This window comes from Stegodyphus dumicola, chromosome 4, assembly GCF_044657685.1.
Source record: "Stegodyphus dumicola isolate Sdum_Otavi_A_Nest chromosome 4, ASM4465768v1".
NCBI lineage: Eukaryota > Metazoa > Arthropoda > Arachnida > Araneae > Eresidae > Stegodyphus > Stegodyphus dumicola.
The window spans coordinates 41,900,001-41,919,153 of NC_140771.1; the positions used below are offsets into that span (position 1 = coordinate 41,900,001).

Here is a 19,153-nt window from a genome sequence, read left to right on the forward strand (position 1 = left end):
TAAGAGTATCATGCAGTTTGATTTTAAAAAACGTAGTATTTTATGACTTTCCACGTTAAGAAATCTAGGGCTAATTGTGTGGACCGGTTTTCCGTATCAGCTCGATCTCCTGGCGAAACACAGTTCGGAGAAATCCTTTCCTTTGAGCGAAAAAACAACTCTCGTATTTCAGTATTTCTGATTAGAAAAGTAGAACTTTTGAGTATGTATTGCTTCTTTTATTTCTAGTTCTTAAAAGAGTAGCTGCTACCATATAAAGTGAATGTGATTAAACTGCTGCCATACTAAAACGTTTAGGAATATTGACTTTAGTTAGCAGAGAAAAATGCTAAAATAAAATTTTTATAATAAATAAAATACAATTTTTTTTCCCACTTAAAATTGAGAAGTCGTTACAATACATAGCATCTACAACATATTTATCAAATGGCATCGGGTGAGTTCCAGATTACATTCGAATAACAAACATATCAGTTCTAAACTTGTGCGTTGCAAATCCTAACTTAACGAGACTAAATGAAGAAGTAAAGCCTTTAGTTAATCGTTCCTCCATTTTTCTCTCTTTAACAGTTCTTTCATTTTGTAATCATTCTTCGTATGTGGAGGCTTTTATCCTACCTCTTATTATTGTTAGCAAATATTATTTTTTAATTGATAGATTTAAAACTTTGTTTTTTGTAGAAAAAAGCGAAGATGGTTCTATGATTATTTGTTATCCTGAAAAGGGGAATTTTCAAGCTAATTTAAACTAAAGAACTTGGTAACTAAAGTTGAAACTAAATAACGTAGCGATTTGGCAGATATGAAGTTAGCAAATTAAAAATTCTTTATTTATATTTCTTATAGTTTTTTTTTTTTTTTTTTTTTTTTTTTTTAAGTGACGGTGTAAGAACTTTTTTCTGATAAAAAAAATTGTTGTAATGATGAAAGCTAGTACGAAGTAAAGCAAGTATTGTAATCGCGAAAAAATTCGGGTCAATCATATTTCAACGAAAATATCTATTTGAACGATGTTTTTGGCGTGACATTTGTACGTACAGACAGAATAAAGGACTCCCCCCCCAAACGGATTGAAAAATGGATTTGAAATAGATTCAGGAGAGATTTTTTCGTTTCGTCATAACTTGCGTTTCTATGTATCTCGCATTAATAAAATGAGAATACCTCTATTAAAATTTTATTGTTTAAAATTAAAGTAAGAGAATTACAATTTGAAATTTAAATTCCAGTTAACAGATTCGTTATTTTTAAAGTATTAAATAAATTATATTTTTTAAAAGTATTAAATAGTAAAAGACAAATTAGTATAGAAAAATTGCTTTACTAGCAATGGCCAATAGTAGTGGATATGCATAAAACTGTAATAAAAATTTGTTAAAAATGAACAATCAATAGGATAGTGAAATAATACCGACTCTTCAGGGAGAACCTACGTATTTCACACTTCCTTCAGTCGTTCAAATTATTTATTATAATAATAATTATTTGTTAATTTATATATATATATATATATCCCTCGGTTAACACACCCCTCTGTTAACTTGGCTCAGTGAGCTTAGTTTTTTATTCTTATGCGTTGGTAAATTGTGCATTTTTTGCTTTGAAAGTGATTGAAGTTTGTTGTTTGTACGTTCCAGTTAAGGTTTTCATGCCTTTAGCTTATCTGTATGCAATAGTTGTAGAATTATCAACAATTTGAAAATTGTTTCAGTTTTGTGCACCGAAAAATTGGGTGAGAAAAAAAATGGTCCGTAGAGACTCTAATTGTAATTGTAAAAATTGTTTTTTTTAACTGTTTTAACTGTATGTGGTGTTTTATATTTTTCTGTATTTTGCAGGTTTTAATGAAAATTAGTTTTTTTATGTATTTTTGCCTTGCGGCGAAGTGAGAACTGAATTAATTGAATGAGAAATATAACTTTATTGAAATTCGAGGGAATAAGTTTAAATGAAATGCAGCAAAAAATGTATATGATTTAATAGGCCGTACAAGGAAATCATGTAGTGTCCACATCAGATTTTTTTTAATCAATCGAATGAGTCAGTTTTAATTGATTTTGGAATCTATATAGAAATTAATTTTTTATTTCTACTTCAATCTCTGAGAAATAAATCTGTAAAAAAAGGGGGATGTGTAATTGATTAGTTAAGATTGAAAATTGTGAATTTTTTTATTAATATTTTAATTTGAACATTGTATATATGTGTATTTTAGTATATTTAATCGTAAAATTAATTTCACATTTGATAAAATTAAGCTTCAAATTTATTAAATTTTCATATTTTTTCGACACATATGGCATATATTTCACATTTATATGAGTGCTGGCCTGAAAATCGTGGTGCATAATCTGAAAACAGTAAATTTACAGTTTTCATCTTGTCTTGATGTGTCATAAGTTTAAGATGCTTTTATTTGAAAAGCTGGATGTAATAAACGTGAAAAGTGAATACTCGACTAATGCGTTCATAGACTTCAGAAAAATTTTTAAATTAAGGATATTGAAATATTGCTCCTAAATTTTAACTAAATGTTCTGCTTTCTGAAAGTTAGATTGTTTCTATGAAAACTCTTTGTAAAATGAGGGAAAAGTTAACATTAATAGAAAAATTTAGAGTTTTTACCGCCTCTCTTACAAAATGAATAAAAATGTCAAAATGACACATAAGAAATAAATTAAAATTTTACGTTTATTTTTGAAGAAAAATTTAATTCCAATATTTTAAAATTGTATGTGTATATATATTGTTCTCAAAGCCCTCAATGATAGCGTACAAGTCTACTTAATTGCTTCGGTATAGAAAGATTTCTTATTTGCAAAATGGCATTTATAGTTCTTAAATACATCTTAAATGCAAAATAAACTTTTATAGTTTTAAAGTACTTTCTAAATAATATTTATTTAAAAACTCTTTTCATAACCCAGCAGCGCTTACAGCTATTGTGAGGAAAGTTCGCAATATTTGGAACTTTCGTCTTGTAGAACTCGAGATTGTAAATTTAGAATAAATTGCAAAAATTCAAAAAGGCCGTCTTTCAAAGTTCCTGTTTCGTTTTCCATTAATGGAAACAAAACTCTTAAAATACTTCCCTCTTAACAAGGAATTCTTCATTGTTAGTGTTACAGTAGTCATAATTTAGTTGATATTCGTAATTTTTATTCAAAAGTTTCAGTGGAATAAAAAAAGTGTAACATATCTATCGTAGCTCTAGAAATCCCGTGGTGATTTCTTTGAATACTTTACCTCGAATAAAAGCTATTTTGTCCTCAATTGAATTCGGTATACAATTTAGAATGTAATTATTTTTTACGTTCCTCGACTCTCTACGCGAAAAATGCAGCCCTCAAAAATGTGACTTCCAAGCAAACTACACCCCCCCTAGCCTACACCACTGAAATCAACTGAATAAAGTTTAAAATATCACTAACATTTAGTAAAATTAAGAATAATTTGATAAATATACGCCTCATATAACCAGAAATGACAAACATACAACGTGATTTCGTTATCTAATGCTGAGAAGGTAATAAATACCATGAAAGATGGAGTTAATAATTATCATGATGATGCTTTACTGTGCAAGAGATTATGAAAGAGAAAGGAAAAATGAACGTATACGTTTTATGGATGTTTGCATTCTGAGGTCTCTATCTACAATTGTAGTCTCCATTTACCTTTATATCAATTATTGGCTTACTCTGAAAATTGAAATCCAGCAGTATCCTTCATTGCTTATACTTTATTTTGTTATTCAACTCTTCAAAGGTGCTGAAAACATGGCACGAAATTATTCTAAATACACACGTGCGTTCTCTCTTAATCACTTCATAATTTTCTATGATTTCCAAAACAAACGCTGGATTATGTTTTATTGATTCATGTCATATTGCGTGATTACACTAGCACACGTTTAGTAAAAGATAATACTCTCCATTGACTTAAGCATTTATATGGCGTGGAAAAATTACCAATTCTTCAAGCCTTTTACATAGCCTAAAATATTGTAAATTCAGCAAATCCTGCCATTATATCCTGCATAAAATCTTTACAGCTTATCTTTTCAATTATACTATTGCATTTCTTAAAGCAAAAAGTAATTAAAACTATACATACTTCTTAATAACATTAATGCTATTAATAAAAGTCATTTCTAAGCCACTTCAGAGAGAAAACATTTTTAATAGGATGAATGAAGCGTAAAACATTGTAGGTTTTCCCTTATTTTGCATAACAAAGTTATTTTAAGTTTGATACCTTTCCTGAATGCCTCAACTTCCCCTCACATTTTCTCGCCAGGATGTAAATTTAAAGTATAATGAAGTGAGTATTTAAACGGGTGAATCTCTAAGTTTATTCAGAGCGTGTTTTGGCTAGGCAGAGCACGTTTCGTTACTATATCGCTGTTACGCTGGTAAACCTCTTGGCCATTTCGGGTTATCGTCACGCCTGTTAGGACTTTCTTGAGTTAACCTGTTACTTAACGTGCTAATCCAGCTCTACTTTATTTTAGAATTTTGACTTGAATTATATTCTATGTTTCAGTTTCACCGCAAGTTGATGGTGCCATTGTAAAGCACGAAGATCGTGCCCTTCTGTTAATTGACTTAAATAAAGGGTTATTTTCACCCTTCTTCTGTGCTGGTAATTTATTCACAGGTTCATTGTAGGATCTAATTTCGTTTATGTGGAATAACAGAGACAGATCTTAAATGGAATGGTTTCTACCTGATCTTCGCTCTTCATAAAAAAAAGTGATTTACTTCTGAAAGCTTTAACTTTATGCAGTACTCTGTTAATAGTTGTGTATGGTTCTTTATTACATGTGTTAATGTTATGTTGATGTTAAATTTACTTTGTATTTGGGCCTCAATTATATTATTTAAAAATAATTTTAGTTTAATTTTGCATTTATTATTTTGAAAAATTATGTTGATTTTACAATTCAAATTAGATAAAAAATTTTCAGTTTAATAAAAAAATTTAATTTAGAATTTTTGACTAATTTCCAATTATTCTTATCCGTGTCTATCTAATGTTTCCTTAGGTTGAGCTATTCATCTCATAATGGGTGATCATTCACATCATGGACATCATTTTCATCCTGCGATGCAGAATAGCAGCGAGGATTCCATTTACAATACCATACCTGTCACAACTGCAGCAACATTAATGCAAGCAGTAATGACAACAGTCATGTCCTCACACCACCATCATCACTCTTCTATTGAAACACAGGCTGGACATAGTGTGGACATGGAGCATGTTCCTCAAGACTCTGCACATCTTTCACATGTTCATTCAAGTCCTGTGGCACACAGTGGAGATCACATGCAGGTACATATTAGCTGTCTTTTTATATTGTTCGAATAAAACATTTTGAAGCATTTTTAGGGGGAAATTTTTGTATTGCTATTTATTTGTTTTTAAATGAAGCTTTTCCCAAATTTAATTTTCTGAATCCCCCCTATATATATTAATAGTATAGATTTATGCATTTCTATACATATAAAGGTTTAAGATGTATGTAAATGACCTTCAACTGCTTTAATATTTATGTTATACTAATAGTTGAACATTAAAGTTATGAATTTATTCTGAAGTATATTGGCTGTGTATAAAAATTCTATTCATTTTATCAATGCAAACTTTGATTGATTTACAGCTCTAATGACACCGACTGACTGGAATCTTTTTACCATAAAAAAGTAAAGCTATAAGGCATCCAAAGGCACTGAATATGTTAGATTAATTTGCGCATTTAATAGTTTATAAAAGTTAACAATCGGAGCATATTAAGAGTTTGATAATACTGCAGGCCATGTTTATTATAGCATTTATCATGTGTACAGAAAGAATGCAGATAATGATAGTATATGTCACCACTGGTATTAGAAATTCTGAAACAGAGACAAAGTGTTTGGATCAATTATATTTTGGGCATTCATCTCTGCTTTCTCATAAAATTATAAAATTCATCATAAATCACTGGTGGATATTCCATTCCATAAACATGAACCATATCCAACTGTCTGTAGTTAAGTGTAAATATTGTTGGTATGCAGAACTAAAGCTAAAAGATATATGCAGGTATCTAGGTTCATTAAGAACTTTATTCAGTGTGTTTCATATAAGCTTCCAAGAGAGCATGTTTAACAACAAGAGAAGAGAGTTAGTACACATACTTCTTTGCTTTCTCACTGCAGAAAACAATAATTTTTGGAACATTTCTTAATGGGAGATGTGAAAGAGATATTGTAAAGCAGGGGTTCCCAACCGTATGCTTGAAAGTACCATGGCACCCGCCAGTCATTTAACATGTGCCTGCTGCTGTGTGATCACAATAAAAATGTTTTAGTTTTCAATAAAATTCTATGTGAAGATATTCTCATTTGTATTGAAATAAAAATTGTGTCCAACACAGATACCAACACAAAGCGAAATGTGACCAATCTCTTTTTCTATGTGCATATATCCAACTATAAATAACTTTATCCAACTATAAATTCACCTTGAAAAGGTAAATGGTGCCCACCATCCAACAGATATTCTAGAATGTGCTCTTAGGTAAAAAAGGTTGGGGACTCCTGTTCTAAAACCTGTGTTGTGAGTTTCAAAACTGTGAACTCAACCTCAAAAAGTAAAATGCACCCTAAAAAGATGTTTTTTTTTTTTTTTTTTTTTTTTTTTTTAATGTGGAATGTTATATCAAGAGAATAATATACTGATATATAACCGAACAATAAATGCAGATCTGTATGGCCAACAGCTGAATAAACTGAGACAATTGACATCTTAGAAGCCAACATTCTTTAGTGTTGGCTGCCTTAGGTATACACTGTCTTTATTCTTGATAATACCAGACCTCATGTTTTGCCACTCAAAAAAATTACTAACCTTTTCTTAGGAAATGTTACCCATGTCGGAGTTATATCCTTGACCTTTGCTTCTAGACACTACCATCTCATTCAGTCATTGCAGAATGCTCTGCAAATCTTTGATGATGTAATAAAATAAGTATTTTTGTGAGATTTTTTCGTTTCTAAAAGAGGAATTTTATTGCTGCAGTAAACTATTACTAGAAAGGTAGCAGGAAAAAATCTCTATCATAGTCAAAAATATCGCTGTCAATTATTTGAAATTGGAGCTTTTGTATTCATTATTTTTCTTGTTTGACTTAGGAAAATGAGTAGTACTTTTGCACACACCTAAAAAAAAGTTGGAGCTAAGCGTCTTCTATTAATATTAAATTTCTTCTGATATTTAACTTAATTAAATAAAATATTTTCTATATATAATGTTCAGTTTAATGTATAAAAATATGAAATAGATATTGGGTTGCTTAATTTTAGGTACAATAAATTTATTTGCTTAAAATCTGTAATAAAGTAATTATCATATTTACTCACAAGTTTTCCCCTTTGCTTAATTCCCCCTCCCCAGTTTTTTTCAGCATGTGATTTAGAAACATCTAATTTATGGCAACAATATAAAATGTATGCACATATGAACTATTTTGTATTAGTTAAAATATTTTTGACATTCATAAGTCCTTTGAAATACATAACATGATAATGTTAGTATGTCTTTGTATGTGCATTTTAATATACTATGTTTATCATTTAAGCCATCTCTTCAGAAATAGTACACTACACATTTTTCTCTTCCCAGTTTTTACATGAAGAAAGTAGTAGGAAAAAGGGGTATATGTGAGTAAGTATGGTATTTGTAAATTATTTAACAATGGCTTTTATTTCCAAAGTGCCCATGAAAATTGTTTTGGGTGATCTGTATCATATGTAAAAATTTGATTTCTCATACTTTGGAATTAATCAGCATAATGTGCAAAATTATTTCAGTATTTTGTAACTTCAATTGAACAAATAAGATAAGCATTCATTTTTATATATTTTGTGCCTTATACTATGCAAAAAATAGTTTATAATTGTTATATAAGCAGATATATGTGCACTTTAGAAAAGTTAATTTGTTAAAATGATTTTTTTTTTTTTTTAATATTTGGGATTTTTGTTACTTATTAAATAAACCACATAATGAAATATTTACAAATTAAGTATGGATGGAAAATGAATTGAATTTTGTATTTTCAAATATTATCCAGTCTAAAATATTATCCATTCTATTAATTAACTTGATTATTTCCAACTTGCTCATCTTTCTAAATTCTACAAATTTAATTTAAACACTCTTATGCTATTTTATAAATGTTTTACCTGTAAATAAACTAAAACTTTTCCCAAATGAAGTGGATTGTTACAAAAAGTTCTATAAATGTGTTGCATTATATTTTTTAATCTAACTTATCTTCTTTCATTTATAAATCAAAATATTCACAGAATCTGTGCGAAACTGCTATTCTTAGAATTTCTATCTTAATCCAATCACTAAGAAACATTGTCTAGAAATTATAATTTAAATTGAGATAAATATGTGTACTGTTTATATAATTACAAATCTTTGTCACTGTTTTGCTTAAATGTTGCATATTTAATGAAGTATTTCATTATGTGTTTTTATAAAAGTATTTAATAGCCACTGTATCAAGTGTAACGAGGTCGAAAGTCTTGCTGTATCAACTTAGTATGTGAGATGCACTATTTTTCTGCCTATTTAAAATGTTAGCATTTATTCTGCATCTAATACATCTACTTTTACTAACCAAAAACACATTTTTAAACATTCAGAGAATTAATAATGTAATTTAACTTTTACACATTTTAAATGATTTAAAATCTAGAGTTTATGTTAAAAGCATGGAGTAATTATTTTTCCCTTGGGATATCAATAGAAACACTGATGATATTAAATCAAAAAGTCTTCAACTTCTTCAACTTTATTTTAAGCATGTTCGGTTATAAATTTACCTTTCTAAAGTCAGTTCATTTTCTTCTTTAACATGCTAGCAATGAGCATATAAAGCATATTAGTTTCTAATTTCCATATGAAGTACAATACATCAGTTTTTTTTTTTTTTTTTTCTTATTACCTGCTTTGCCCTTGGGCACTACATGGAAAGGGAGGAATACCCCGTGGAGGTCTTTTTAAGGGAAACTGGCTCGTATCCTTGTTGCACATGGGGAAAACCACAAAAACACTCATGCAGCCAGCCCGTTTGCCGGGACTCGAACCCCGCACCAAACTACCAGTGTTCAGCGGCTTTTACCACTTGACCACTGGTGAGCCAATACATCAGGTTTGACTTCTGTTTTCATAAATCCACATGGAAAGAATTCTTTTATAAAAACACTATTATTATAGCAAAATGATGCATAGAAATTTTTTCTTTAATCTTGATTCTACCAACATTTTCAAATAGTTGTTTTTCTCTCTCTCTTTCCCGTTTTTTAAAATTTTTTTAACATAGTTATTTACTTAATTATCTTTTCTTTAAAACACTTTTCTGAAAATGATACTCATCCTGTATACTATAGCATAATATTAAAAAGATCTGTTAGATAATTTAACATTTATTCTTTCAGTTTTACTCAATAAGGAAAACATATTTACTTTAGTTTTAGTAGCCCAAAGGAGCATTAGCTCAGAAGGGCTAATAATTTCATTAGAGTGTAGAATTAGAGCGTAATCCTCCTGCTGAAGGGTGCGTTTTCTAATTGATTTGCTTGAGAAAAGTATTCTGTTGCGTTGCCTTATTCTCACCATTAGGCTTATCATGCCGACTTTAAGTAGGAACCAACTAGCATGTTTTGTGTCTGTGTAACCTTTCGGCTAACTTAAGTCATAATTTTAAATTTGTTATTTTTGATTTAAGCCATGAATACTATCTGTTCTGTAAACCCGAGCAGTTCCTTCTGTTAAACTTTTATTTGAGTTAAATAAAAGGGTCTTTTATACCCTTTGTAATTTCTTTTGCAATTTCAAAGACATAGTGATAATTTACTTTGTAGAACATAAAGATTTCTTGGAAGCAGGAGACATCAAAAATGGGAAATGTCTTCACCGGTAATCGAACCACGGATCTCTCGAATACCTTGTGAGCGTGCAGACCACTACACCACAAAGGCACGCTAAGAAGGCGGGAGAAATACCTTATAACTTTAGGTCTAAGAGATCTGATCTATGCTACCAAAGGAGATGAAACTCCAGAAAACAATAGCTTGAATCCCTACATTTATAATTTAGTTTTGGGTAATGTTTAATTGTCATTTATATGTCATGATATTTCCAGAACGCTGAATAAAATGTCCGATGCCTTCGGTGAGGATAATATAGGAGTAAATAAGGTAAAAATTGCAGCAAGCTCTAAATTAAAGCACTGTGATAAGTTAAATATTAATGTGAACTTGATTTAAAATATTTAGAAATAACAAGACAGATATTTTTAGTCCAAAGGGGCTTTGTCCCTGAGGTATTAATGTTTTCGTTTTGCTATTTTGCATTGAAAACTTTAAATATCTGTTTAACTTTTCAAATTGTTGTCACCAAATATTATCGTTCTGTATTATATATAAAGAAATTAAATAATGAAGAATCTGCATAAATGCATGTATGTTTCTTGCATTATGATAAAAAAATGGTACCTAGAGTCATAAAATTTTGAGTAATCCTCCACTGAATAGGGGCATCTGGAAGCCTTAATTTGGAATTTGTTTTATTATCGATTTCATATTTTATAAAAATTAAAGAATTTTTTATTAACAAACTCAATGATATCAAAACAAGGAATGGCAACACTGTACGGGGGAAAAAAAATATTATCTCCAACATGCGAGACTGTGTATCCGAAATTCTAAAGATATCTTTTAAATATTTTGTGATATTACTGTTGCAATGAATTTCATAGTTTAAGTGCAAAGAACATGATATTTAATAAGTAAAGGTAACATACAAAATGTTAAAAAATACCCCTTTGGGGTGTAATATAAAAGCATATTATATAAAATCATATTGTATCTACAGAGTGTATATAAAGTTTTTTTTTTTTTTTTAGGCTGTTTAATTGACTTCTTGTTAAAATATCTTTAGTATATCCATTTGATGAGACTATTTCATATGAGCCTGTTTCTTTCTTCATAAAACATCTTAAAAAATGTAATGCCATTTTAAATGCTAACTACTTGCATTCAGGCCATCAGAATATTATCTCTAATTTCCAAATTTTTACCTTTTGTGTCTTTCAATAATGCTTTTCGTGATTTATGATTATGTCTGTTAGATATGGCTTATGCACTTTTATTTTAAAATGTTTTTGAAAATTCGTTTTTAGAATCATTCTCTGAATTTCATATTTAATGAAGTATTACTTCAGGAAGTAGCCTAATCTCTAAATTTTAAAATTAATAGTGTAAGAAATATGTAATACTTTGAAATTTTCTGAGGATAGCAGTTTTTTGCAAGATACATATATTGTTTTCAGTATGTGTGATTCTTCTCACTGAGAAATTCTTTCACTCATTGGAGTGAGATTGGAATATATACCTAGCTAATATCTAAAATTTAATTGTATTTTGTATTTTAAGCTATTAAGTCATAATTTTCCTGTTATAGATATGTGTATTTATTTATATAGTTATATATTTCTTTCAGATGTATTTTCACTTTGGAGTAGATGCTATAATTTTATTTAAGGAATGGACTACCTCAACAACTGCAGGTATTCTGGCATTTCTGCCAAATTTCCAAATATCCAAATATATGGTATTTCCAAATTTCAGATTTGATAAAAAATAGCTAATAATTTTTCTTTACCTTGTGTTTGATCGTAGTTTCATATTGCTTCCTTTCATATTCATGTGCATAGATTATTTTATTTTGAGATGGGAAAGAATGCAGTGTTTTTTCAAATGTTTTATTTTTTCTCTTTATTACTGCTTATTTTTCTCCAGTTTGGTAATAAAATAACGAGAAGTATTCAAGCAAATAATTTCTCCTATGCTTCTAAATTTACATTGCTTTTTTTTTTTAACAAAATCTAACTGCATCTAATGCATATCTGCTCTGAATTACTTATATACAAATAATTTTCATTGATGATGATCAGCCAATGACATCTATTTCAAAATTTTCAGATTCTTAAAAGGTATGTGTGTGAGAGAGTTTTAATTTTTTTTTAAACTTCATTCAATGTAGGATGTGATATATCTTCTGTTGCTCATAAAATAGCTGTAATTTAGAAAACAATAACTTATTTAAAATGTGCATGTACATGTATTATCATATTAAATGATAATTAGTATTATTGATGCTAAAAGTAAAAATATTTATATTCATCCAACATAATTGCCAAAGATAACAGTGAAATTGTCGATTAGTGCAACAGAAAAATTTATCTGTAGCACATAAGCAGTGAACACACTAGTAGCACTGTACTGCCATCTTGCATGCAATTTACTTTGATATCATTGTTTAGCTGATCAAGGAGCTGTAAAGAGAAATATGTAGCATCAAGAAAATAAAAATGACTGAAGACAGTAATAACTATTTTTTTAACTTTTAGTAATGGTGTTTTGACCTAAAGGTGTGTTATTGCATTGCATTTTCATAAAAGATGATGCTGTGGTTGTGGTAGTACTTTTAAAAGCATGAAAATATGGATAACTAGTCAAAGACAGGTTGATTTCTACATCTAAATATCTCTCTTATCTAAAAATGCACATTTTTTTTTAAATCCAAATGTCTCTTCAACTTTGAAATGTTTTTGAATCAATCACTAGAACTGATGTGGTGGTCGTATCTTATGGATGCCAGTTTGAATTAAAATATTACAGCATGAAATGCTCTCGATGTCATGTCTATTTGATGTAGGTTTTAACTCACTATCATCAGGTACTGCTTATGGACAAAACCAAAATTTATTTGATTTGAGATGGCATTTGTCTATGAATCATGTGATAATGTCTTGAATTTGCCAAATATCATTTTTGAATTTTTTTTTTTTAACTTCTTCTTTTCTACAGAGCATTTCTGAAGTATGTTGATTGCATAGTAGCTGCTTTGTGTTATAAACAGGTAACATGTATTGGTTGTCTGTCACCCAAAACTACTAGGAAGCAAGATAGCTAATAGCTTTAGTGCTAAAAAACCTGACATTTCTTTCATTAAATGATGGTGTCATGATACACCAAGAAAGAGTTCTGAACATCTATGCAAAACATTAGCATATCTTAAGTGACTTGAGTCTTACTTTCATCTGGCAGTTACCTGATAGTTAATGCATGGGAAATATCTGAAAGCTTTACAGTATGGATGTCGTAGGCTAATGGAAAATAAAAAAGGGTGTTTTGCAATGAGCGCCATCATTTCACAATGCACCTGGCTAATTTGAAAATTATCAAGCACTTTCTAATTGGTCTGATAATTTTAGGCTAATTTTATTGAGCCCGTTACCTTTAAGTTAACCTTAAATAGAAGATGTGCAACTAATTTACTTGAACAACCTGGTTTCATTCAGGCTTATTGCAGTAAGCCTTAAGTTATGCTAACTGAAAGCAGCACCATGGATGAGTCTTCAGAAACTAGCCGAAACTTGCATGGCAATAGACAGCAAAGTTTCCTCTTCCTCCTTCTTCTACCTCATTGCTCATTAGTAGTTGAATATTGTTTCAAAAGTCTATATAGCCTGGGCTGATCCTAGTGGGAGGCAAGATGGTACACAGCATGTTGGCAGGCAAATTTAAGGGTGGTGAAATGATTATCAAACATAATTTTTTTCTCTTAAAAAAGGGGGAGAGCAATTTTAATTTGCACGTAGCCGTTTGACGGTCTAGTATCGACACTGTGTTTAGTATTCTGTTAAATAATTTTTTTTAAATAGGCTGAGGACAGTACACAGAACAGTAGCAATAGTAAAAGTACAAACTTTATAAAACTACTATATCATACATTCATTAGATCAAGGCTAATTATACTGTAATATTTTATAAGCTTTTTAAACATGCACAAGCAACTTCTCGTATTTTCTCAATTTTTCTGGATATTAAAAGAGTACAATTAGGAGATATCTATTATTAAAATGTTAGATGCGTGTGCTCCTGTATTTAATTTTCCCGGTTATCTTCAAATAAGTCTCTTGCTGCATTGCACGGGAATATAAAACGATTTTAGTAACAATTCTGTTAAAAATAGCAAACTAAATAAATACAAAAATCCATAACAATATTATTAAATTGACAATTCATAAGCTTCACTTCTAAACAAAGTATGATGTTTTTATATGAATTTAAAAAAATACACAGTAAATATCTGTGATTAAAACAAATGGGCATATAAATATTCACAAACTTTTTTATTCGTTTTCATGTTAATGAAAACTTTCAGTCTAAAATCAAATTATACTTTATGCATTATTGCATCACTTATGTTGCCATAAATTAATTTTTTGACTTTCTTTGTTTTTAGGTTTAATTGGCTCTGTTATTGGAATATTTATTTTGGCCATGCTGTATGAAGGCATAAAATTCTTCAGAGAGTATTTGTTTAAAAAATATTTCACATCTTTAGAGTATTCTTCAGTATCTGTATTAGGAGATGATGGGAAACCTGTAACAGAAGTTCATAAAGTTGCAAAGTAATACAATATTTACTGCATCAGTCAAGTATTGTAGGTTATTATTTATTGTAAAATATTATTGTATCTTTTATTCAAATTAAAGATTTTTTTTAATCTTCATAATTATTTTCATATAATGCCAGACAGATTTGCATGATAATTTTTTTAAACCTGTCGCATAAGCAAATTTCCAGCATTCTAATATTCACACTGTTATACTTATTTATTTAATTTTGGATTAATCGGATTTAATTTCGGTAATTTTGGATTTTTTGCATTCATACAAAAAACTGGAAAAACATATTCCTGAGGCAAAGCAGTTTGTTACTCAAATAAGCTATGTCTGTTTTGGTCTGTATGCAATAGGAAGTTGCATAGATGATGAGTTTGTATAATTCTGTGCTTTTGTTTAAGTGAAAACACATCACTGTGTAGATGGGGTGTGAAAAAGAAAAGTGCCAACAAGAATACAAAAAATGAGGGTTTCTCAAAATAAATAAATAAATAAAATCCTAACTTTCTGTGGAAAGAAAACAGCCATGATTTTTTTTAATAGTTATGCTAGTTTAACTAGGAATATAATAGTATGCTATTCTGATTCGAAATTTTGTTGCACTGAGATCAGTTTATTGCTGAACCAGAATTTTAGTAATTACAAGATTCCAAAAAAGTAAAGAAGTCCTGTTTCTGAGGGAAATTCAAGTTATTTATAAATCATGAATCTACTGTGATTCTTGGCCCTCCATCACAATTGTGGATGCTGCAGGGTCCTTGAACTGGTTTTGAAAACACTCAAGATCTAAGATTCTGCATACTAACCTTTTCACTATTACTTTTAGGCAAAGCATACCATCAATTTGTTACATATCTAACTCTTTATAGCCTGTAACAACAATCTACTTTTGCAGTTTATATCTCTTTCTTTGCTGTCTGCAAAATATAAAACTGAGAAGGGGAAATCTTAATTTTTGTTTCTTCTTCTGAATTAGAAAATAATCCTATGTGAGATGCTGCAAAATGAGTAAGATTTAAATCTAACAAGCTAAGGAGTTTTCTTAGAGGCCTAATTTTAAATACAATATATATCACAGCATGATCTGCACATACTGACCAGACCATATTATAATTTTTAACACCTACAATTTAGTCTGGCAGTTCAGATGTTATGAAATTAGTTTTAATTTATTGACTACCCTATGAAATCTGAAAAGCCAATTTGATTGAACTTTATCATATTCAAAATCCTGATTATAATATGATATAATTCTGATTACTGTAATGCAGATTTTTTTTAAAAATCTCATGACTAATTTTGTCTTTGGCATATATTATTGAAAATTCTTTGCAATAATTACCTACGAGTTAATTTAAACTCAATTAGCACACTTTAATTTTTTATTGTTTTGCTAAAGCTTGTCAGGAAGTATGTATGTAATGTTAATTTGCAAGTGCTATCTATTGTAAAATATATGTGTCTATTGTATTTGTAATGCTATTGATTGTGTATCATATGTGCAGCAATAGAATGCACTGCTATTATGTACCAGTTCATTAATGAATAGTTCTGCCATTAGAAACATAATTGTAAAATAATTTCCACCATATTGCATTTATTATAGAACTCTTGCACCAAGGAAAATAGTTCTATAATAAGTACTAATTTAAATACTAATTCTATAATAAATACTAATTTAAGTAACTATGCTTTATTTATCAGTTATTGCAAAAATATATACATTATATATTTACTCGTATTTTTCCTCCTAGTTTTTTAGCAAATGATTTGAAAACTTCTCGTCTATGGTAACAATGTAATGTATGCACAAACAGGAAATTTTTATAAGTAAAAAGAATATTATTGAAACTGATAAGCATTTTGAAATGCTTAGTATAATAATATTAGTATATATTTATGTGTTCTTTTTTTAATCTGGTATGTTTATTATGTATGCTGTCTCTTTAGTAATGATATATACCATATATTTTTCTCCTTCTGTTTTTCAAATGGTAAAATTAGTAGGGCAAAAAAAAGAAAGTACACAAATAAACACAGTATAGAAGATGCATTTTATTTTTCCATAAATTCTGTAATAAACCTCAAAAAGATTCTTTTAGTTATTTCAAAGTACTCATTATGTATAATAATTTTTACACGTCTTTGTAAAATTATTTTCATATCTTTTCAGGAATCGAATGCTTAGTTGGCCCCACATGTTACAGACTTTTCTTCATGTTATACAAATGGTTCTAAGCTATTTCCTGATGCTTATATTTATGACATATAATGTTTGGTTATGCTTACCAGTTGTAGTAGGTGCTGGTGTTGGATACTTTTTGTTTGGCTGGAGAAAAGCAACTGTGGTTGATATAACTGAACATTGTCATTGAAGAACAGGGGAATCAAGTGTCAAATAATTAAAAACTTTGTAATGAAATGTTTGTGATTATATATGTATATACTCTTTGCCTTTTAAAGCTAAGGCAATATATGTAAAAATGCATGCTTGAATCTCAAAAAAAAAAAAAAAAAAAAAAAAAAAAGGTACTAATGAAGAATGTTTTATTACTTTATATGTTCAATGTTTTATTGGATCTAATTTTTTATGAGATTACTTCTCAATGCAATAAACTTACACATTTAAAAATTAGGATGAAACTATGGAATTATGGCAAAAGTAATATGTTACACAAAGTTTCAAAATGTCGCTTTTGATATTGTGGTCTGTTGTTTGGTTCTGGATGCAATAACCATTATTTAATTTACATATACAAACTATATTATTAAACATATTTCAAAGTTTTGTCAGCAGTGATTTGAATTATGAATGCAATAAAAAAGTATTGATTGGCATTTTGATCTTACTTAACTCTGTATCCAAAAACTGAATGCTTAGACGTTTCTCAAGGTTTTACAACAGTGACTTTTCTCAAGGTTTTACAACAGTGATTATCGATGTGATAAAAATTTATTAATTGTATTGCATATTTATTTGATGTAAAATGTAAATTCATTAATTTTTAAAATTTTATCTTTTGTTACATTGTAGCATTTAATATTTAAACTCATTCAGAATTTTTATGCATTCCATAAAAATGTCTGATGTATACAAAAATTTGTGATAAAGGAATGCAGTTGGAAAGGAAAATTAAGTGTATCTTAATCTGCTAAAATAATTATGCACATGTAAAGAGTATAATGACATGATTTACATATTTTTAAAATTCTATTTTAAGGAATTGGTTTTGTGTGTATTATAATACAAATGTAATGTTTAGAATGAATGACAAATATCTTTCCTGTTGTACCTATTACTTCAGGATAAGTATGTGTTTTGTTATTATTTTTCTTTTTATTATTATTTTTTAAAATATATTATGCATTATTTCCTTCTATTTTCATGTGGCATATCCTGCTTTGTGATAAATACTTCAATTAGTTAAGAGTTATTCTAAAAATTATATAAATTACTTTACTATATTTGTGATGTCATATTTAAATTTTTTTATTTATTAAATTTATGGCTGTCAGCATCATTTATGTATTGTTATATAAACTGGTATTTGAATGATTGGATGTTTATGCAATTTTTATCACATACATATTTTTTAATCTGTATTGAAAAATATATAAAATTTGTCATTTTGAAACAGAAATATAAAGTAATAATTTTGTCTTAGTTTTCAGTATTAATGCCAAGGATCAGGGACCAGGAGATATTTGAAAAATGTGTTATCTGTGTAAAAATTTAAAAAAATTATAAAATTATATCTAAGACCTAATTGAGATTTTCTAATATAAAAATGTATGAAATATATTATTTTTCCTGTAAAATATTCTCTATAAATTATAAATACTAGATTTATTAATTTAATGAGTTATATTTTTTCGATATTTAAAAATTCTTTGTTTATTGCATCTGTTAATGCCTTTCTTTTAATCCCTTTATGCCATAATGTGTATTCAAAGTATTGTAGTATTATGCTAACGGGTTAAATAACTTTATGCACAAACACATGTATTCTTACATTTTACATTAATTTTTATGTATTTAGTTGAGTATATTCTGACTATCTTCCTTTAAAAAATATCATTATTTTTATTTTGCACTCGAACTATGTAGCATAAAATATGAAGAAAAGAGAAAATAAAAATGTTATTTTTTTGTTTAGTTGCTTTCTTCTACTTGAAATTTGGAAGTATGATTAATTGTTCTACACTGATATTCAAAATTAAGAGAATAAACACCTGTTTTTAAATTTCTCGAAAGTAGCCGGCAGAATTTAATGAAATTTTTTATGGATACACAGTAATAAAATACAACAATTTATAGAGGTGAAAGTACTGTCTTATGATCACGATAAAAGGAAGATGCAACATTGACGTTGTGAGATAATGCCTAAAGTGAGGCTAATAGGGATATGGTCACCTTTAACAGACACACAGTGAGTCATCATACTGCTAATGAGCTGTCGACGAGTTCCTGAAGTAGCTGTGCTCACTTTTGCACTAAAGCAATTCTTAGCTTCCGAGTAGTTTTCTCGAAGACTGTTCGCAAATTGCAGTTTGCTTCCCAAAAGCATGCTGCCCTTATTCAATCCTCTTCAAGTCACGATATCTTGCTGGCC

At 28.8% G+C, this 19,153-nt stretch overlaps 1 protein-coding gene across 1 annotated transcript in view; it reads left to right on the forward strand.

Moving 5' to 3' along the window:
- The window catches only part of Ctr1A (Copper transporter 1A), a 79,702-nt gene extending 60,995 nt beyond the window's left edge, over positions 1-18,707 (forward strand). The window contains exons 2-5 of the mRNA XM_035360252.2: positions 5,048-5,337; positions 11,566-11,632; positions 14,377-14,545; positions 16,714-18,707. Of these exons, the coding sequence (XP_035216143.1) occupies positions 5,068-5,337; positions 11,566-11,632; positions 14,377-14,545; positions 16,714-16,915 (708 nt within the window). The 5' untranslated portion in view covers positions 5,048-5,067 and the 3' untranslated portion in view covers positions 16,916-18,707. The remainder of the gene's footprint in view (positions 1-5,047; positions 5,338-11,565; positions 11,633-14,376; positions 14,546-16,713) is intronic.
- Positions 18,708-19,153: the final 446 nt, after the last annotated feature.